This window comes from Stigmatopora nigra, chromosome 7 (assembly GCF_051989575.1).
Source record: "Stigmatopora nigra isolate UIUO_SnigA chromosome 7, RoL_Snig_1.1, whole genome shotgun sequence".
NCBI classification, from domain to species: domain Eukaryota; kingdom Metazoa; phylum Chordata; class Actinopteri; order Syngnathiformes; family Syngnathidae; genus Stigmatopora; species Stigmatopora nigra.
This window is the reverse complement of record NC_135514.1, coordinates 9,627,605-9,648,833: the sequence shown is the minus strand read 5'-3', so window position 1 is coordinate 9,648,833 and position 21,229 is coordinate 9,627,605. Positions and strand designations below refer to the sequence as shown.

At 39.4% G+C, this 21,229-nt stretch overlaps 4 protein-coding genes and 2 long non-coding RNA genes across 7 annotated transcripts in view; 3 read left to right on the top strand and 3 right to left on the bottom strand.

The window, feature by feature from the left end:
- Positions 1 to 22: 22 nt before the first annotated feature.
- LOC144199904 (B-cell receptor CD22) lies at positions 23 to 10,068 on the bottom strand. Its single transcript, XM_077721801.1, has 7 exons — positions 9,900 to 10,068; positions 9,449 to 9,570; positions 8,575 to 8,776; positions 6,555 to 6,700; positions 3,653 to 3,794; positions 2,395 to 2,536; positions 23 to 945 (listed from the first exon to the last, which is right to left on the bottom strand). The coding sequence occupies exons 1-7, from the start codon at positions 9,949 to 9,951 to the stop codon at positions 852 to 854; spliced, it is 900 nt and encodes a 299-aa protein (XP_077577927.1). The 5' UTR covers positions 9,952 to 10,068; the 3' UTR covers positions 23 to 851.
- Positions 10,069 to 10,417: 349 nt separating this feature from the next.
- On the top strand, positions 10,418 to 12,133 carry taf12 (TAF12 RNA polymerase II, TATA box binding protein (TBP)-associated factor). Of its 2 annotated transcripts, XM_077720854.1 has the most exons (7): positions 10,429 to 10,581; positions 10,767 to 10,852; positions 11,157 to 11,343; positions 11,420 to 11,497; positions 11,588 to 11,702; positions 11,857 to 11,945; positions 12,026 to 12,133. In XM_077720854.1, the coding sequence occupies exons 3-7, from the start codon at positions 11,263 to 11,265 to the stop codon at positions 12,059 to 12,061; spliced, it is 399 nt and encodes a 132-aa protein (XP_077576980.1). In that variant the 5' UTR covers positions 10,429 to 10,581; positions 10,767 to 10,852; positions 11,157 to 11,262; the 3' UTR covers positions 12,062 to 12,133. The 2 variants fall into 2 exon arrangements, with proteins under 2 accessions (XP_077576979.1, XP_077576980.1); XM_077720853.1 differs by lacking the exon at positions 10,767 to 10,852 and having other exon boundaries at positions 10,418 to 10,581.
- A 229-nt stretch (positions 12,134 to 12,362) lies between these two features.
- LOC144199138 (ras-related protein Rab-39B-like) lies at positions 12,363 to 13,912 on the bottom strand. The gene is made up of 2 exons (XM_077720563.1): positions 13,506 to 13,912; positions 12,363 to 13,221 (listed from the first exon to the last, which is right to left on the bottom strand). The coding sequence occupies exons 1-2, from the start codon at positions 13,721 to 13,723 to the stop codon at positions 12,777 to 12,779; spliced, it is 663 nt and encodes a 220-aa protein (XP_077576689.1). The 5' UTR covers positions 13,724 to 13,912; the 3' UTR covers positions 12,363 to 12,776.
- Positions 13,594 to 14,758, top strand: LOC144199143 (uncharacterized). The gene is made up of 3 exons (XR_013326855.1): positions 13,594 to 13,936; positions 14,097 to 14,215; positions 14,283 to 14,758. It is a non-coding gene; the product is annotated as an uncharacterized LOC144199143 (long non-coding RNA).
- ctps1b (CTP synthase 1b) lies at positions 14,754 to 21,048 on the bottom strand. Its single transcript, XM_077720558.1, has 18 exons — positions 20,705 to 21,048; positions 19,899 to 20,079; positions 19,645 to 19,815; positions 19,264 to 19,364; positions 18,990 to 19,106; positions 18,753 to 18,836; positions 18,596 to 18,676; positions 18,369 to 18,520; positions 18,123 to 18,255; positions 17,959 to 18,047; positions 17,581 to 17,675; positions 17,340 to 17,402; positions 17,204 to 17,247; positions 16,922 to 17,018; positions 16,790 to 16,845; positions 16,563 to 16,659; positions 15,427 to 15,571; positions 14,754 to 15,356 (listed from the first exon to the last, which is right to left on the bottom strand). Exons 2-18 carry the CDS (start codon positions 20,062 to 20,064, stop codon positions 15,251 to 15,253), a joined length of 1,797 nt encoding a protein of 598 aa, XP_077576684.1. The 5' UTR covers positions 20,065 to 20,079; positions 20,705 to 21,048; the 3' UTR covers positions 14,754 to 15,250.
- The window catches only part of LOC144199142 (uncharacterized), a 63,732-nt gene continuing 63,347 nt past the window's right edge, over positions 20,845 to 21,229 (top strand). Inside the window, exon 1 of the long non-coding RNA XR_013326854.1 lies at positions 20,845 to 20,969. This is a non-coding gene — a long non-coding RNA (uncharacterized LOC144199142). The remainder of the gene's footprint in view (positions 20,970 to 21,229) is intronic.

The following is a 21,229-nucleotide window of genomic DNA, read 5'->3' as shown; positions in this document are numbered from 1 at the left end:
AATACATGAGCTGTATGAACAATTTGGAAGTACGATATAAACTTTATTCATGCTTACTTCAGATTTTTTTAGTATATAGAAGTTCTATTACCTAGCTTAGATACAATCAGCAAGTGAATTATTTGGAATTCATTATGAAGTAGAACCTGGAAAGAGTAGATTGCTTCAGTAATTAATGGATGAGATTATATATTTGCAGTGATTTTTGAATGAATGTTCTATACAGGATTTTGTGCCTTAAAGAAAGTGGCACACCACATGGCAACCAAGCTGCAGAATCCCACTGCTGATTCATTATGCTAATCATTTTTCAGAGTACACTCAAATATACACAGGGTGTAGGCGGTAAAAGGGTCTATCATGTGATGAATAATTCTCAGTACATAAATTGCATAAAGGTTTTTCTAAAGAATAACATGCTTTTGTGAGAACCAAATGGAGATATCATGCAAAAAAAATCAAGTCCAATCTGACTTATCCTTGTATTCTAAATGCCCGTGAAAACCCGAGAAAAGATTTCAAAATACAAGCAAACAAAATGCAACCCCGGCTAGCTATGCAACAAAGCGTGTAGTAGCTCATCACATTCCACCCTACGAAATGAATAGGAAGAAAATTGCCCTCCTTTTGTCCAAGGCCTCGCCCCGCCGCAAATACTCGCAAAGCAATCACTCAATCCCATTCTTTTTCCTTTTTCGTCAGCTACTTATTTCGATTTCTGCCCTCCATATAGCCAGGCTCTCTCTCATCATCTATAACCATCGGAGTCGCTCTTAAGTAGCCCTCTGACGCCATCCGTCACTCTCTGCTAATGCACTCCATCTTCCTTCTATTCCATCCACCCGCGGCCATCACACGGTGACGAGAGGCTGTTTGTCCCCACAGTTTGAGTGGAGAGCCTCCATGCTGTCCTTGTAGATTGGCTTCGTTTGTGGCTTGTCGTCACTATGGAAGCAAACAAGAAAGGTGCACGACCATCAGTAGGAGACTGAGAGTTCCTGAAAGGAACTTTATTAGCTTTAGATTTCTACCCTCCAGTACTTTGTCCATGCATATAAACTTAAACATATACAGACCCATCGATAATACAGTACAATAGGAACAATTTGTGGTGCCTTATAAAATGTTATTCTTCTCTACAGCCCTAAACAATAAAACTGAAAATAAATTGCAACATTTGTTCAAGTAAATTGTATAGATTTATTCCAACCCTTTTTGTACCATTTCTCTTAGCTGCACTGTTTATATTACTGTCTAAATAACCTTTTTTTTTAAAGAAAATCTAAGAGAAAAGCATAAAAAATGTCATGGCCAATATTTTTTCGATCTTCTTTCAAGTGTAAAGTGTCAATAAGAAGGAATTTTCATTCCCTTGAGAATCATAAATATGCATGAATCAGTAAGATTCTTGTGAAAATGCAAATTTCACAGAGAAGAGGTCAATGAGCAAAAAAAGCAGAGAGGGTCACAGTGCACATTAACATGCTGTCACTGGGCAACTTTGACGTGACATCCTTTAATGTCTCTCTGCCGGGGTGCTTTTTACACTTCAAATACTACCAATGACTTAAAGCTGCTGTTAATAGGTCAGCAGTGACATTGCGCACAGAAGCGCAAATGCGAGGGCAGTCAGGTCGGATAGACCTGCTGAGATTCACTTTAATATTCAGTGCACACAGAGACCTCACACAGAACCAGACCACACAAACAGGACGGATGAGGGCAAGCACTAGCACGCACACTACACAAACGTTTGTTTTTCGACAAGACTGTAGAAGCACAAACACATATTTTCCTACAGAACAAGTCACAAAATACACTGTGCACATAAAAAAAAAACTCCTTACATTTACAGTTAAAAACTGGCAGCTGTTGGCCAGAATTTTACTGTAAAAGAGACTCATAAATTACATATATAACCAGTATAGTCAGTTGATAGGTGTATATGTTATTGTAAATACTTTGAGATTTGTTTTTTAAAGGAAAATTATAGTCGTAAAATATAATATGGTTACATGTTACACTGTAAATTAATTCATTACAATTTAGCCAGATAGGCATGATAACAAGGTCAAAATGAACTACGACAGTACAGCTCCCTTTCCTTGTTAACCTAACTAAGAGAGTTATTTAATCAGCTCTGAGATTTAAAAAAAAATTATAATAGGACTCCGAGGATCACTACGTTACATTCCTAAAAAAATAAACTAACAAAATGTAATTCTGATCTCTCCATGAATAACAGATGAGTATAATGCTATTAATGTATCTAATTTATTAGCCCTTCGAAAAAAAATTGCATATTCATTCATTCATTTTTCAAACCGCTTGTCCTCAACAAATAAACATAGAGATAGATGAAAAACATTATATTAGGAAGTAGATGGTCCTTACCTGGGTATCTTGATCACTTGCTTTTTCCTTCGTTGTATGTACACGCCCATTGCGACGAGCAGAAAGAGACTAGTAATTATCACCCCCATTGAGGTCATCAGCATGAATTTGCCGGCATTGGTTTGAAACCAACTGATGTTATCTGTGGATCAAAGCCAAATAATGTGAACTTTATTGAATATTATTTCCATTGTCATTTTTGTCATATCTTACAAGATGAGCCTAAGTGTGATACTTCAAGAAAGCATGAAATATCTAATACATTATTTGAAACTAATCAAAGTTGCTGCATATTAATTAACGTTGCGACTTTACTTCAAGGTGACCTCATCATTATATATATTCATATCAGGACTTTTTTTTTTGTAAAACCCAAAACACTTTGTCCTGAAAAATTCCCACCCCAAAATTTTCGCTGAGGTTTCAATTTTAAACGCTTATGCCTGGCGGGTTTCCAGCCCAAGTGGCAAAAATACGACATTCCGGGGTCCTTCAAGGATGAAAAATCATTATCAGCATCCCCAAGTGATTTCCTGTTTAATTAGCAGATGCGCTCCGGGGGATGCAAGCGGAGACACTATGGCACGACGGCGACCCGGGAGTCAATTGCCGCAGTCGTACGGTCTCCCCCATAATAAATAACACAGTGTCTTAATGACACTTTTACTGGGTAATAGAGGACAACGTTTTAAAAAGGGCGGCATATCCAAACGCTACAGTCCTCTCACAGGTCACTGATAAAGATGATGGAGACAGATGAGGCGTCCTAATTGCATTAGCCGGGGAATGTTGTAATGAAATTAGCGGCAGGGCTTGACTATTAGCGTTTGGTAAAAAAAATAAGACAGTCTGCCCACTGGGACAAAGACAAAGCGTCAGTCACACGGGACAGCGGCCGTCAAGACCGCCCCGGCTTTCTAATTGAAGCGACTCGGACGACTTTCACATTTCATTACCCTCATACGGAATAAAGCTCTTCATCCCTCAGGAGATGGCGGAAAGGAAGCATCTCAGGGACCATTCATGCCATACTGTTTTGAACTGAAAATAAATTACAAATACTGCTGTGTGTGTTTGTTCTCAGCTGTGAGGAAACTTGGCAATGGATGAATTGATGTGACTGCATGGCGAACGACCTCACTGGGTACATTAGGGAACAACCCCGAACTCCTTTTTCTTATTTTGTGTAAACAGGAAGAAATTTCACTTTTATTCCCAAAAGGACACTGTTGATGTATTGCTTAAGAGTTTTTCTTACTTGGCAACACAACCAGGCTAATATTCCGGGATTTATTGAGCATCATGGTGGGTTGTTCTGCATTGCATGTGTACACTCCACTATCCATGGGGGTCACTTGATTCAGTGTCAGCATGGCCGAGGGCATTATCCAGTCTCCATCCTGAAATGATAAGGGGACATGAAGTAGAAGAAAACATTTAAGATTACAGCCCTACATAAGTGCACCCAGTCTCATATTTGTTTCTGTTTATATCCTTAAAAATAAATTAAATCATTCATGTTCTATACCGCACATCCTTGTAAGGCAGGGGTCGGGAACCTTTTTGACCAAGAGAGCCATAAACAATGCATATTTTCAAACATTATTCATTGAGAGCCATACTCAGTATTTAAAAGTAAAAATACATGAAAATGTGAGCATTTATTATCCATTTCACCACTTTGAAAGTCAAAAAAGTCTGAATTATTTTGAGAACATTATTTCACTGTTACTAATCAATGAGTATCAATGAGGGTATGCATGCAGAAGAGTCTAATGAAGAAAAATTACGATTTAAAAAGGCGCCATTGGTGCGTTCGGGACTTAGGTTTCTCAGTAGCGTGTCCCATATTTTACCACACAAGTTCGTGCAGAGCCATATACACCCATCAAAAGAGCCACATATGGCTCCTGAGCCATAGGTTCCCTACCCCTGTTGTAAGGGTTGCAGGAGCTCCTGGAGTCTATGGCAGCTGGCTAACAGAATCGAGCCAGCGCCTGCCAGCCTGCACAAAAGTCAGGCAAATGAACCCCAACACCATCAAAACGGCTTCCTATTTGGTCACCCCCAGTTAAATTTTACTGTAATGCCAACACATGAATGCAAATTTGAGCTATCTCTGGTTTTTATTTGTATGCGCCAATTTTGGATTTTTCAAAACCAGGCTCACTAATAATATTCCTAATTCAGAATAACATAGTTCAGAGACTAGCCTTACCACGAAGAAATTAAGTCTAAGTAAAATTGAAGAAAAAAAACGCTGTGCATATATATTAACATATTGACAATAACCTAGATATTGTCGCCTGCAGAGAGCGAGGCAGCAGTCACAACAACATGCAAGGGAGCAAGGGATGAATTCTGACACCAAAATAGCATCAGTATTACGAGAGTGTGCACGAAACAAATAAGCTGGTAAACAAACGCGGAGGTGGCGCTAAGGAGCAACAAAACAACCCCCCCAAAAAAAGACATTACACCATGCAAATGATTTGGCCCCTGGGAGCTACGGCGGCAGCCAAGAAAGACCATTTCAATTTGAATGGATCAGAATTAAGAGGATTCCACTCGCCCAGATTTTCCAAAACAGGCCAGGTTTGGCCAAAGCAGCATTTTGTATGCAAATCTGAAGGTTGGCAAAGCGGGCGGCCCCGATTGTGTCTGTGTCCTGCTGTCATTACCGCCGGGCTTCTGCACCCATGAATTTGCTGTCTGTCAAAACCAAATGTGAGGATTCCGCTTCCCTGCCTGCCCTAAATCCACCACGCAGATAATGCGCATTCATATACACACAGGAACACACCCAAACACTCCTCCCCGTCGCTTCCTTGACCGGGGGACTGACAGTTACTGCCGCAGAGCTGTCACTCATACTGACAGAAAGCAAGGACACTGGCAAGTACTGAATAGAGGAAAGTAAGCACACACAATCATTCACATACTGCGTTGGATCGATCAGAATAAAACCTTGCATTAGAGCAAAACTAACTGGCAAATTAAAATGACAAAGAAAAGAGTAAGAGTAATATTAGTTAGAATGTTATCGTATGTTCACGACTATAAGGCGCACCTCATTATAAGGCGCACGCTCAATGAATGACACATTTTAATTTTTGTCCATATATAAAGCACACTGGATTATAAGACACCCTGTCTATTTTAGAGAAAATGTAAGACTTTTAAGTGCGCCTAAAAGTCGTGAAAATATGTTATTTCTGTTTCAGGGTCTTACTCTAGTTGCCTATTACTTCCCAAACATGTGTTTTGGATTACTTGAACAGTCAGATTTTTCTCTGGTGTAACTGTGAAAATGTTTATGTGTGCCCTACATTTTACTGTATACATTTTATTTTCATTAATTGTAGTTTTTATTTCTTTTTTAAATAATGTATTTTTTATTTAATGTATTGTGAAAAAAAATCTGAATTTAATAGTACATGTATTCTTTTATATTTTCAAATGTTAGAATACATTTTGCATTACAGTATGTTTTTCACTAAAAAAAGTCTTCTGTAAGGATAAATGTTATTTTTTCTGTAAGACAATAAAATCATATTATGAACTTGAAAAATATATATTTTTGGGTGAATATTTGTATGTATAAATTTGCTCTTCAGCATCACATTGTGGCTAGAAGAAGGCTTGAAAAATGATCGTCGACACTGCTTTGACTTTTGACCCTTTTCAATAGATACAAAAATCAATACAGTTATTGATTTGACATTTTGTATTGTCTGCCTGGCCTCTGATGTTGACATTGAAGCTGTCTCACACCTGCCAATTCATCAACTTTCGCCTGCTTGGCATATCCACTGTCAAAGTGTGACATTCATTTCCCCCTAGCTGCGACTTGAGCACAGCAGTTGAATTATTCAACGTTTGTTTTGCCGAGGAGTCTAAAGAAAACATAATTGCAAATCCGCACAAACCCCATAGCTTTGAAATTGCCTCCCTCTTGTCCGCACCTCATTAAGCCATCCATTTTTATTTAAGTTCGAGCGCCACTGCCCCAGCTAGTGGTCAGTCAAAAGTGAAGATGGGAGAAAAAAATCAAAGATGCAGCTTGACATGAGACATGACAAGAGAAATTGATGACATGGTTGGAACAAAGACACCACCAAATAAAAGACTTAATACACAAAGTACGTTTCTTCACTCACCTCCTTGGACCAGTAGAAGTTGGGCTCCTCTGAAGAAGTGGCTGAGCACTTGAGTACTACGTCGTCCCCTTGCCTTACACGAAGCTCCTGTGACAGGCCCAGTAAACTGATGGAGCCTTCTCTGGAGAGGTACATATCTCTTAGATCTACCATCAAACATAGAATAAAGCAGATTGGCTTTACTTGAAGTGAGTGTAGTATTTAGTTCATGCAACATGATTGTATTTTTAGCTTCAAATAGACAGGTATGCTTTTAAAAAAAAATTCAAGCAGTTCTAGATGTGTTAATAAAATTGCTGTGTCAAACTTGTCATGTTTTTTACAAGCTAAAACCTATCAACTAGGCATTTCAATAAAACTTACATTTTGGACTTCATTTATGTCATCGCTTATCCTCGCAAGGTTCGTAGGGGCGCTGGACTAAATATTCATGCTCGCATTTATGTCTAGGGATAATTAAGAGTGTTCAACTAGCTTACCATAGATGTTTTTGGGATGTGGGAGAAAACCGGAGTACCCAAAGAAAACCCACGCAGACTAGGGTATAACATGAAAACTCTACACAGGAGGCTCAGAACCCTCTGGGGATAAAACCCTCAATCTCAGAACTGTGACGTGAACAATCGAACCATCCTTACACTGTTTTCCAGACGATGTATATTTAGCAAGATGTAGTAGTATGACTAGACTTTTTAAAATCCCTCATTCTGAGTATGATAAACTCAAATAAGAAAGCCTTGTGGTCCCTTCGAATCTGGGGAAATCAATAACGATGGCACAGTAATAGACTTATTGAGAAGAAGTGTTGTGAATTATGGCTCTTTTTCTCTTCTATCTGAATAGAAACCCTTCGTCCTCACTGTCCTCTTGCTGGGGTCTAATCTCAACTTCTTATTGATTCCTCCCATGAGGCTGAGGAGACTATAGCACAGTGCTGCTGGTCGATCGGGGCGCCACAGAGAAGATAGAGGACGCCGATAGCCCGAACGGCTGTGCTATGGATGCCGCTAGATGCAAAGTGGGCTGATAAATTCGATCTCCTGCTGATGAGGGAAAGAGTTTGAATTGGCAAAACAAAAAGGAGGCAATCATGCTGCTACCCTTTAAGTGCAGTGTATGCACATTTCTTCTTTTATGTCCTAATAATGTGTTTTAGTGTAGCTCGCTGGGGACGGAGCGACATGACTGGGAGTGTTTGTTTACCACCTTCTGGGCAGCCAATATGAATAACACACTAACCTTCTGGCTAGACTTTAAAAAGGATTTTGGAGTATTCCAAACACAATCACTAGTCAATTTCATCCTAAAATCAAGTGACTCCAGTCAAAAATCAACCATGGGGAGAAGTCCCCAAAGTGTAAGTGTGATTTTAAATGTGCATTGCAATTGGTTGGCAAACTGTCATTGGTTTACATGCTGGGACAAGTTTGTGTCACAAGGTGTGGGAATGTTAAACTAGTTCTACATGAGAAACCGGTTTCCAGTCATTGCCAAGGACTTCATTATTTCACTAAGAGCCATGAGAAGAAAACAAGAATTGTAAAAACTGCCACAATGTTCCCTCTAATCCACGCGTGTGCCCCATTGCGCACTACTCTCGTCTTCTCTGCGCAGCAGCAATCATATGGCGCGCAGTAAATAAAATCCAAACTTTTTTTTTTTTAACCCTTTTCACCATAATGGCGCCGTTTACGCGGCAGCCAGTGGCAGTAGCCCTGTCCACTCTTATGTTTTTCGCCTTTTACAGCATGTTTTACATGAAAAATTAGACGGAACATTGACATCCACCTGCTTATGGCAGGTGTGATACTAGTGCGCCCATAGCGACCAATGATGATGTCGCTCACACTGGTACTCAGCCAACTGCCCAGACCAATGAAAAATTAGAGGGAACATTGCACATGACATTTGTAAAGAATCTCTTTTGTGTTAAGTTCACCTCATAACTAAATATTGGGTTACCAAAAAAAAAACAACAACAGAAAAAAAAGGACACTCATGGGCACATAGCAGAACTCACAGTGCACTTTGAGGGAAAACGTGTTCGATACGTTGTTCGGCAAACTCAATGACGGGTCATCTGACACGCAGCGAAAGACACCTTCGGAGAAATATGCAATGTGGGGAACTTCCAGCACCATCTCGTCTCCCCTCTGCTCCACTTTCATATTGTAGAAGCACCAAGAAGAACCATACCACACGGGCCGCCACATTTGCAGAAACTGTACCAATAGAAGAAAGGACCAAACGGCAAGTCAAATATAAGCACATTAAAAATAATATAATATATATATAAAAATATATATATAAAAAATAAAAATAAAAATAATAATATATATACATATATATATTTTTATTTTTATTGTTATTATTTTAAGTCAGCTGGGACTGGCTCTAATAAGCTTTTGAAGCACTAGTGACCAGTCATGGAACACATGACAATACGCAATAGTTGCCACAAGACGGCGACAAAACAACAGCGCTGTAAAAGACATGGTAATGGCCTGAATAAGTCTGCTCATTTGGGCTCAAGGCTAAAAACAAAATAACATCCTCTAAAAATATATTAATTATAAAAAGCAAAAGAACACTATAACATATATGAACATTTGTGGAAATTGTTAAATTAAAAACAAAAAGAGAGAAATTGGTGCAGTAAAGTGCCATGTTCGTGGCAGATGTATGTATACGTACGCAGATGGCACCGTGATGAATCACTTGGTATTTTTATGTTAAAATTCAAATTTGATTGGGATAATGTTCCCTTTCGTCATGCGTACCTTGGACTAAATTCTTGGCCCATGTATTCACTTTTGAAGCAATTGAATTGAATGAATTGCTTCAAATGGATTTTGGGACAAATCAAATATGGGCAAATTAATGCTGGAGCTTACCCCGGAGTAACTTTCAAATGTAACGCGGCTGATGTTGAAGCCATTTTCTGAGTAAGAGCACTTCAGTGTGACACGGTCACCTTCCATAACATTTTGGTTTGAGCCCTGAATGAGCAATTCCCCTGCAAGCAGACACAGGATGAAAAGATGACTTCATTCTGTAAATATTGTTGAGCACAATTCTAGTTATGACAGAAGCAAAACAGGTTCTTCCACTTGATCAGCCTTAACATTTACTGCTTAAGGTAAATTCGACTCGACTTACAAAATATATCACACACCACTATAATATACACATTGGACATTTTAAAGCAAGCCAAATTACGATCTCCAGTTAGAAGAACATTAAGATCATAGTACTTTCAAACAAAACAAATCAAATAGAAAAATATCTGAAGATTTTCTTGAGGAAATATTAAATAAATAGAAAATTTTAAAAGACAATATTTACCATTTACTAAGGAGGCAAATCCCAGGCAGAAAATGACAATTGTTGGGCCCATTTTCCGAGATTCAGCTTGACAATTATTTTTATGTTCATGTGATAAGAAAGCCTAGGTGCAGTTTGAAAACAAAACTAAAAACATTGTGTACTGAACACACTGAAGGTGTGGCTTACCAATGTAGAAAGACAAGTCCTGTTTTATATCACAGTATCCAAAAGTAAATGAATACTTAAGTAAATACAGCAATTTTTGAGCACTAAATAGTATTCTGTGGCTACATACAAGTAAACAGTGGGCACAAATTACCTATAGAAATATTAGTTTCCACCTTGGGACCACAGAGACTTGTAAGAATCAGTTTGGAAGATAGAGGCAATTTTACATTTAACAACAAACGAAATTTACAAAGAATCACATATTATGTATTAAAAAAAACTTTTTATAACAAACTTCTGACTGTAGTTGTAATGACATACCCCAAACTGCAAGTGGCGGAAGACAGAATATATGAATACCGGACGTAGACAAAAGCAACCGGAAGTATTGGCTTGGGATAAAAAAATTAAAAAAAACCTTATCGCAACTGTTTACATGCACACTCCTTCGAAGCCGCGTGAATGAGATATTTGTGTATTTATGCCTTCATATTCCTGTTATAATATGGCCAGATGATGTCAGCGTAATCGGGTAAGAAAATCAGGCGTTTTGCATTGATCTGTGTTGTGTCAGAGAGAATGCTAATTTTAGCTTCATTGGCTACCGTCATAGCTGTACAGCTGCTATTGTTTTTAGCCTAAGATGCGATTTTGTTCATACAGTTAGCACGATTGTGTTTTATTTTCGGGATCTTGACTACCTATGTCTCTATGCAGGAGTTCTTGATGGATCTCCTTTGCCTTTGTTACAGCGTACTAGTCGTCCAACGATCATCATAATATTCGATTTGGTCAATCACTTGGTGGGATTTTTTTCTCTCTTGGCTAAGTAATTGCTAACGGTTAAATGGTAGTAATGGGATTTTTTAAAGAAAATGTTGGCTATTTTTTATTAAACATATATTCGCTATAATATAAATTTGAAAGATGGGAATAAACAAAATTGTATGAGAATTGTATTTTGTTTATGTACATTTCTATGAAGTATTTGAATCAGTTGAGAAATATGTGAGTAGTTTAAAAAGGATAATGTGTTTTTTATATTTTTTTCCACCTGCAATCTTCCCAATGAATTAATTAATTAAGGTTGATTTTTATGTTCCACAGATACATGGACGTGGTCCTTCGTTCATAATCCATCGCGATTTTTGCTCAGAGAGTGACCTAGCACTTAACAGTTCTGCATCCCACAACACTATCCGGGGCCGCTGACATGGCCAACAGCACCACAACAGCAGGAAAGGTTATCGGAGCACCAGGTCCTGCGGGCAGAAGTAGCCCCGAAGGATCTCAGGTTGGTAGAACATAAAGTGTTTAGTAATCTTAGAGCCCATCATTGTTTACTAATGATCAAATATTGTCCTATTCAGGTCCTTAGCAAGAAGAAGCTTCAAGATCTGGTAAGAGAAATTGACCCCAACGAGCAGCTGGATGAGGACGTTGAGGAGGTCTGTTGTAACCTTCATTCCGCACGCCCCTATTTTTTGTTTTTTCCTTTCCTTGTCACATTAATTGCCATTTAAAATATGTCACCACAGGTGCTGCTTCAAATCGCCGACGACTTCATTGAGAGCGTCGTCACGGCCGCTTGTCAGCTGGCCCGCCATCGCAAGTCCAACACCCTGGAGGTCAAAGATGTCCAGTTACACCTGGGTAGGTTTTTTTCTCTTATTGTGACGTATTATCACTGTATGTAACTTATTCTGCATGCACTTGTTATATGTTGTTTGCAGTAGAATATGCCTCTGTTGTGTATTTTTTTTTTTTTAAATTTAAACTACATGTGAAATTATGTTGTTGGTTTTAGAGCGTCAATGGAACATGTGGATCCCTGGTTATGGCTCAGACGAGATACGGCCCTTTAAGAAAGCGTGTACAACAGAGGCTCACAAACAGGTATGGTGACATATTTCATTGTGCTGGTAATTATCCTAACTGACGCAAACGAATAACTCATTTTTTATTTTCTATTTCAGAGGATGGCCCTAATTCGCAAGACGACCAAAAAGTAGCAAAACTCAAATTTCCTTACGTTAAACTCACCTTGTTTTTTTTCCTCTTTATTTTGGCGGGGGCTGGGGGGGGGGGGGGGGGGGTCTCATGAATTGTGAAAGATTAGTAATGAGTATTTGATAGTCATGTCTTCCTAATTTAGCATTGTAGTGCCAAACTACATGCACTAATGTAACCCTGTCTTGTCTTTCCCATTTTGTTAACATGATCATCTGTTTATGTCAATAAATATGGTCACCTGTTTGGAATGTGACTCCTGATTCAATCAGTCTTGCATAAATAACAAATATTATTCCCAAATGGAATATAAGAATATTTATTAGGTAGTGATTAGTTGTTGAAAGTCAAAGGCCAATGTCAGACATAATGAACATATACAGCAAATTAATCATTCAATCCTTTTGAAATTAGAACAGTGGGAATGAACAAGTGCAAACAATGAGGGCTTTTGCCAATTACTACTGACCAAAAACCGAAATGTTTTAACACAAAATTATGTAATTTATCAAACAAAAACAGGACACTTTTTCAGTATAATATCACAATCTATACAAATGGAGAGAAAAATACTGCTTTGCCAAGTATGTTTGTGATAGAATATTTTTAAAAGGCCATGAAAAACACAACCCGTTGGTTTCAAATATAAAAAACTTTTTGAGACTGTCTTTTAAAATCAACTGGAAGTGAAATACAGAACCAATGGAGAATGTTGCTCTAGGCACAGCATTTCGGTTTATGCTTGTGTGCCGGGTCTGAATGAGGCAGGCTACGCCTGTGTGCCTCTAGAGTCAATGGCGTGGCGCACTTAACTCCATCCCAGCCCTCGTGCAGATTCAGGTCCCCACTCATCAGGCCCCGGTAGATCCGGCGAGCCAGAAGCTCAAATGTCTCCTTGACATTATGGCCAGCCTTGGCTGAGGCTTCTATATACGGCACACCCAAGATTCCAGCCAGCTTCTCAGCTTCTTCCCTGCTCACAGTCCGCTTGCTTTGGTCATCACTCTTGTGACCCACCAAGACAAACAGCACCTTGTGGGGTAGCACATGCTCGCACACCTCGGCGTGCCAGTCCCGGATGTGCTCAAATGTTCCTCGTTTGGTCAGGTCGAACACAAGCAGGCCGCCAACGGAGTTGCGGTAGTATGAACGGGTCACTGACCTGAAAGAGTCCAGACAACAGAATGAGATCATTTTGCTCTTGCAAAACAATCAGCTTTCTCCTTCTTCCAAGTATATTTATGGTTCAGTTCACCAGTCTGGAATGCCCAAACCCGAATTTCTCCTACAAAAAGTTAATCATGGCTGATATGACCATGCAAACGTAGATTCAAGTGAAACACACGCCCAATGTGGGGCTCGAACTCACGACCCTGAGATTATGAGTCTCATGTTCTACAGACTGAGCTAACCCTAACGTTACATGCTGATATTTTGAGACCTCACCTGAAGCGCTCTTGACCTGCGGTGTCCCAAAACTGCATCTTGACCCGCACACCTGGCTCCACCTCAAAGAAATGCACGTAAAAGTCCACTCCCACGGTCTCGTTGATGGTCTCCAGGAAGTTGTCCTCCGTGTAGCGTTTGACAAGAGACGACTTTCCAACCGTGGAGTCACCGAGCATGATGATCCGGAACTGGTACTGCCACAAGGTCGGGTCCATGACCACCAGAAATGGACTAAGCAGGTGGTTGGACTGCTATTGAAGCGCCATATGTTGGAGCGCAGGCCAGGTTGCGCCTTCCATTCCAAGCCATCCAACACGGACGCGCTTCCTACAACCCAGGATGGTGATAATGAAAGTTGTGCAAATTTGCTTGTTCAAACACGAGTACCAAAGGAGGGGCTGAACGTCAGCGATGGGAGGGACACACGTGTGGGTGCTTTATTTTCATTTATGGCTCACTCACTCCAATAAGTACGCCTAACAATACAAAGATTTATGCAAAATTCCTTAAATGCAATATCAACGTTTTTAGAAGTAAACACTGTTCATGATTTTGATAGATCATTATCTTATCTTTATATTAAATCAGGTGTCCAAACTACTGCACGTTGTGACAATATCATTGGATATGGCACGCACAAGAAGCTTAAATTCTTCCAGATTGCTGCACCTAACGGCTAAGCCACCTACTTAAAGTGACTATACAAGGTAGGGGGTCAATACATTTTCATTTGTTATCCATACTACTTGTCCTACTACCCTTTCATCTTGACAGGTTTATCCTCATAAGGGGAACAATGCAGCTGCCCAAAAAGAGGAAGTCTGCAATTAGAAATTCTTCTGGGAAAGGCAGTGACAGAAACCAACTAAACAGTAAAGGTCAGAGCAGTGTATTTCAAAGAAAAAAAAAACATGTCATTTGGTATTATTAATTATTTTGATTCATTATTTGTCAAAAAACTTACTGTGGTTGCAGTAACAATCACAAGTTCATATCATAGTATCTAATCGTATTCATCTTAAAGAAATGCCTTTTTTTTGGTCAAATATAATTCTGATAACTAAATATTTTCGGGGGAACTAAGACAGTGCTGTTCAGATCTTTTCGGTACATAAAGACAAAGTGAAATTGTGCTGTATGTTTTTAATTGAAAATATTTGTACAGCGCTCATCCTCAATAGGGGGTAAATAAATGGCTGAATGTCCCTTGTTTTTTAAAGGCTAGTAAAAAAGTAACAAATGAAACACTATGCAGAGTCTGTTTATTTTGTCAAGTCAGAAATGAGAAAACTAAACCTGATGTATATTTTGTGTTTTTCATAATTGTGTATAGAATTCCTTACAAGATTGCAAATGCATCTCAGTGATAATAAAATGTAAAAACACTCAATGTCAGTGCAAAAATCCATTGCTATGTACACAAAACTGCATGAAAGAATAAGTGGAGTCTTTTCCAGGAACAAACATCAGTCTTTGACTTTGTATAATCTTTGTCGATGCAAAATAATTCATTTATGTAAAACTATTCTAAAGTTAAATGCACAATAAACTACCCGTCGCTTCAATATTCCATCCCAGAGATAATACGTTATGGTGCTTGTAATATACAACCACATTATTAAGGGAGAAAAAAATACCTTTTTAGTTGTCCCTTGAAACTTAAGACATTCCCAAAGAGTACAAACTATCACCAATATATTTTACCCAATAGGCTGAAAAACCTACTTTCAGTGGCACTTTGTCTAATATTTGTCACAGGCATCCACATTCAAGGCGAGAGACGGAAACTTGAGTTCAGCGATGTCGACCTCGGGGGAGCTGTTTTCGCTACGGTCGCTGTAGTTGTCCCTGCAACGTGGGAGGAATTACGTTAACGTGATCACATTAATGACAATAAGTAGGCTTGTAACGCGGTTACCGTGGAGACAGGCGACAGCCTTTGGCCAGGTAGCTTTGGAGTTTGCCCGCGGAAGCCAACAGGAGGCCGAAATAGGGCGGTGATGGTTTGATAGGCCTAGAGGTGAACTCAGGATGATATTGCACTCCGATAAAGTAGCAATGTTCTGGGGGAGGGGAAAAAAAACAACCAATAAACAAACAAATAGCAGCGTTATTAGCTAATCTTAAACATATACATTTTTTACTCATTGAATATTTATATAGAGGCTTTATTTTTCCGAAATTATTTCATGATCCCACCATGTAAGCTTAATACACTTGATTTATTTGTTGTTATCTGCATCAGTTCATAAATAATTGTACATAAATTAAAAACTTGCCAGTTGCATGCCCCAACACAATCACAAATTTAAAAAAAAAGGGACCAGACTCTAAATAAAAAACAAAACAAAAACAACACTTATGACAGCCTAATAAAGCAAGGGACTAAAAATCCAATGTATCCCGGAGGGATGCAATAAAAAAGGCCAATAAAGAGCATCCAAAAAACACAATAGAAGAAAAAGAAGAATTGCAAACACTATGTTAATGCAATATGCTGTATTTTAGATAAAGCAATAACATTATATTGAATAGTAGCCATAGAGCACCTAAAATTAGTGTTTGAACTGGAAACGTGTTAGTGAATCTTTTAACAAGCCTCAGCATGAGCCAAGGACAAAGCCATTAAGTTTTGTGGCACCAGCATTTAGCACTGTGAAAAACTGCTTTTTGTATTAGTTGGCCTTGAGGGAAGTCGGCACCCCCACAACCTCCTCTGATAAGCGTGCGCTGTCGACTCAGGCGACCAATCACAACAATAGTGGCGAGTGCCTTGGAAAAGGAATGAAATATAAATTTGCCAGATTGAGGACATGAATTACTACTAATCTTTCATAGATATCAGGCGATGGGGCCTTTTTTAACTTAAAAATGCTCACATGATCAGTATGTGTCCCAAAGTTAGACAAAAACCAATGTTTACACTTCATAACACATTGGGGACTTGACTCACAACATTTAGAAGGCACCATGCATTGGAAATAGGATTGGACAAAGACTAGGCCTGATTGATAAATCAATTATCAAGTGTGTGCCTCACAGCGATGAACTCACCCTCTAACTGAATGATCTCCATTCGCTCCCCCTCGACATCCTGGCCAACAAACTGGAATCCTTTCTCTTCAAAGTGGTGCTTAAGCTCAGGGTTCACCTAGAGTGAAGTGAGATAAAATCATTTTCTAAATGAGGAAGTTTGCTGTTCAATATACCCCTAGATTGAATTTGGACCAAGAGATAAAAAAAAAGGCTGATCCAAGAACCCTCAGATGCCAAAGTCTCACTTCAAATCTGTGTCGGTGTCGCTCATCAACGTGGTCTACGTCTCCATAGAGTTTTCCTACGGTAATGAAAACAGTTCATTAAATTTAAGTGGCTTTAAATAAAGCCCACAGTAGTCCCAAGTGCACACGTACTAAGGACACTGGTTTGGGATTTGAAGATAGTCCGCCGCTGACCAAGCCTCATTGTGCCTCCCATCTGGCCTGGGTTGTGCTCTGGCATGTCGATTACCTGCAGGAAAAAAAAACAATTTCACTGAACAGTTTTTTTTGTGTGTGTTGTGCATAAACACTTTGGTTAAACTTGTGAAAGTGTATATAAATAAACCTGAATTGACAAAAATACCAAATTGAAGAGCAAAACGTGTGTAAAATACTCAATATTGCACTGAGAGGACGTTTGAAACAAAGGCCTACCACTGGGTACTTCGTGTCAGGGTTGAACTCTGTGGAATTGGCATCTGAGGGGGAAAAAAGCAAAATGTGTAAAAATTCATTTCAAACATGATGCTAAGTTGAAGGAACCAAAAGTGAATGTGTCATAATCACTCACCTTCCCAACCGAGAACATTGCGGGCAAATTCGCACACAGCCAGCTGCATGCCCAAACACACACCTGCACAGGAACAAGACACACTGTATTTCTGTTGCAATACTATTAACGGACAGTAATTACTTCCAGTGCTCTAAAATTGACAACACAAATATACAACTAGGCACACATTATGAGTCTTAGTTTTTAATATGATTAACTTGTCCCAACAGTATTAAGCAGCATGTCCTTGATTTCTTACCTAGGAAGGGTTTATTCTGTTTTCTTGCCCAGTTTATGGCCAACATCTTGCCTTCTGTTCCTCTCACACCAAAGCCACCAGGAACTAACACACCGCTGTGGTGAAAATGTCAGTTGTCAGGATAGTATAACAGTACAAACAATACTAAACTTCAGTGTTTATATCATATTTACTATATATATTTATATAAATTGGGTGCCAGCCAATTGCAAGGCCCCTGTGACTGCTTATTATATTTGGATAGACATCATCACCTGAGACCCTTGAGAGGATAAGTGGTACGGAAAATGATTGAATAAATAATAATGTAGGCCATTACTAGTCTAGTGGATCAGATGTGTCTTTACTGCCACCACGTGGCGATTATTAAGAACTCACTTAGAGCTGCAAAGCTTTTGCCAGGCTTCATGATATTTCACCGGCTCTTCATGCAAAGTGGCCGCTTCCAGGTCGGCCGAGTCTATGTACTGTAAAAAAAAAAGGCAGGTTCAAACAAACAGTCGTAAAACACCATGATAGGTTGTTACGAGACATTTTCATACCTTGACCTCGAGCTTGTGACTGATGGCAAGCGCCGAGTGCTCCAGGGCTTTGATGACAGACGTGTAAGAGTCTGACAGCTTTGTGTACTTTCCTACTAGGGCGATGGAAACGTGCTCTAGCAGTCGGTCAGATCTAAAATTGGAATAAAGGGGAAAAGGATTAATGATCCTGTGGATTTTAATGAGCATTCCTGGAGAAAAAAAACAACATTGTGACATTTTTTTTTAAATGAGGGGGCTTCTTGCCTATCAGCCATCTCCTTCCACTTGAAGAGCATCCTTCTTGGCCTCATCTCAACAGGTAGATTAAGTCTTTGGCAGAAGTAGCTGACAACCCCCTGTTCTTCCAGCAGTAAAGGCACTCGGTAGACGGAAGACACATCATGCACACAGATGACCTGCAAGAGACAAATTAATTCATTACTTGGAAGTTCATGTTTATTTACAAGCTAGTTAGAAAGTCCTGCAGTGACCTGTGTTGGCTCCACATGACAGAACATCGATATTTTCTCCTTCACTGCTGTTTCCAAGGGCGTCACACAGCGGCACATTACCTGAAGCACAAAGTTGGCTTCAATGTGTATTCAGTGCTACTACTTAAGTTGATTTTGTAGTTGTATCTTGCCTCACCAAGTCAGGAGACAAGCCGAGACCTCTTAGTTCCCGCACGCTATTTTGTGTGGGTTTAGTTTTTTGTTCTCCTGTAGTGTTTGGCTGGAAAGAAAAAAAACACAATAGGTAGATAAATTGCTTGTTATAGAAATAATTTCAGAATAGTACTAATGTTTAGTTTTTGAGATTAAACAAAATTAGTCCATTAAAAAAAAAACCTGAAACAGACAATTATAGAAAGCGACGGGATCCCACCTGTGGCACGAGGCTGACGTGTATATTGCAGAAGTTTTCTCTCTTCACTTTAAACTGAAACTGTCGGAAGGCCTCGATGAAGGGCATGCTCTCAATGTCCCCCACTGTGCCCCCCAGCTGTGGACACAACACAATGGAGTGCACATCAGTAGAATGCCTGACTATCACACTAATGCCACAAAAAGGGTTACTTTGTTCACATTCATCTCACGTCAAAGTGAATTATAACAAGAGTTGTCTATTTCTAATGAGTATAAAGGTTGACCAAACTGACCTCAATAACACAAACTTGAGGCTCCACACCATCACCATCTACAGAGATTTTGGCTTGATTCATCACCCACTCCTGGATTGCATCTGTGATGTGGGGGACCACTAGAGATGGGGACAAAAACAAACATAACTCAAATCATTTAGTTATGTATTCATTATTCATCCTGGCTATCCTAATGAGGATTATGGGGGTCTGGGAGTCTATCACGGATGACTTGGTCTAGGAGGCTTAGAACAACCGAGGGCTGTTAACACTCGTCCGTGGTATGGCATTCAAATTTTGAAGACATTTTAAGTTTAAATAGAATTTAAAAGGCAATAATGACTCATCCAAAGGAATATTTGAGATAAAAACGTTTAATGCCAATAGTTTCTAAGTTACCTTGAACAGTCTTGCCCAGGTAGTCTCCTCTCCTTTCCTTATTGATGACTGACTGATAGATCTTTCCAGTAGTAAGGTTGTTGTCCTTTGTCAAGCGGATGTCCAGGAAACGCTCATAGTTACCCAAATCCAGATCCACCTCTCCGCCGTCATCTAACACAAAAACCTCCCCTACACACATTTGTAATTAATATGTTAGTGTGAGCTTAGTTGTACTGTTCCAAAAAGGTAGCCAATGCATTCATATGACTCACCGTGCTCATAAGGGGAAAAAGTGCCAGCATCAATGTTGATGTATGGATCAATTTTAATGGCTGTGACATGAAGGCCGCAAGATTTGAGGAGGGTGCCCACGCTGCTGGCAATGATGCCCTTGCCGATACCCGAAATCACACCACCAGTGACTAGAATGTACTTCATAGTGGCATAGGAGATCTGATAAGAAAGCAGAGGCATGACAGCAGTTCAACATTAACATTCTTGTGTAAGTAGAGCCATTCTGACGCTTCCACGTGCTTATACCACTCAAATATGCACCTAATTAACTCACGCTTGAGTCGAATAATTTAAAAAAAAATCACGTCTAATATGCAAAATAATGATAATTAAATATGAAATGGTGATCGTGCTCTATAAACTGGGTCCCTTATTATGTTAAGGAACTTTCAAGCCCAAGTGGCAGTTCAAAATGCCATCCTTCAAAGGGTGACAATATATTCTGGCTCAGAGATGCAAACTTTTATCTTTAATTATAAACAGCACGAAATATACAAAAGTGGTCGTTTAAGCATGTTGCACTTTATTTTTAACCTGTAGATGAAATGTTGAAATGGCGGGAGCTTGACCTAGCTTAGCGATTGTTCTTCAATTTGACATAGCACCGAGCAACACCACTATAGTTCAAGCATTACAGTTATTAACCTAAATTAGCATATTATTTTTGACATCGTGTGGTTTTCGAACACGGATGGAAACACGGGTCACCTTAGCTTGCTAGTGCAAAACACAAGGAAGAAATGACAAGTCAATAGCATCAATAGAAAAGGGACTGCATACTTACCAAGCAAATGTGTAATGAAAACTGGCAAAGTATAACCGAAGCGTCTTCTTTCTATGTTTTTATCCGATTGTGTCTTAACATCAATGCATAAACACGTGCAGAGCAGGCTGACTTTTCCTGCCTGACTTCTTTTACTAGCTTTTTGGATGCTTTAAAAGATATTCACTACAATGCTGCCCCACAGAGGTTGGGGGATTTAGGCTGCAGACCAGAAAGTGATGACAACACGCTGCTGTTTTACTCCTCGCCGTATTATAATATTCAGGTTAGGCAATTATTTTAATTCATGATTCATGTTTTACAATGTCTGATGTTATACTATTGTGTATCTGATGTTATGGTTTTATTCATCCACTCTTCTTCTTCAGCGGCTATCACGTGATATTTATCAGGCTATTTGACTCATAGATAGCTGATAATTAAAACTAGATTGCTAATGCGCGATTTGAGCCAACGGGGACGGTTGTCGTCACATTTCCGCCATTTTGCCTCGGTGCCATTCAATCAACCTAACAGCGTACATAG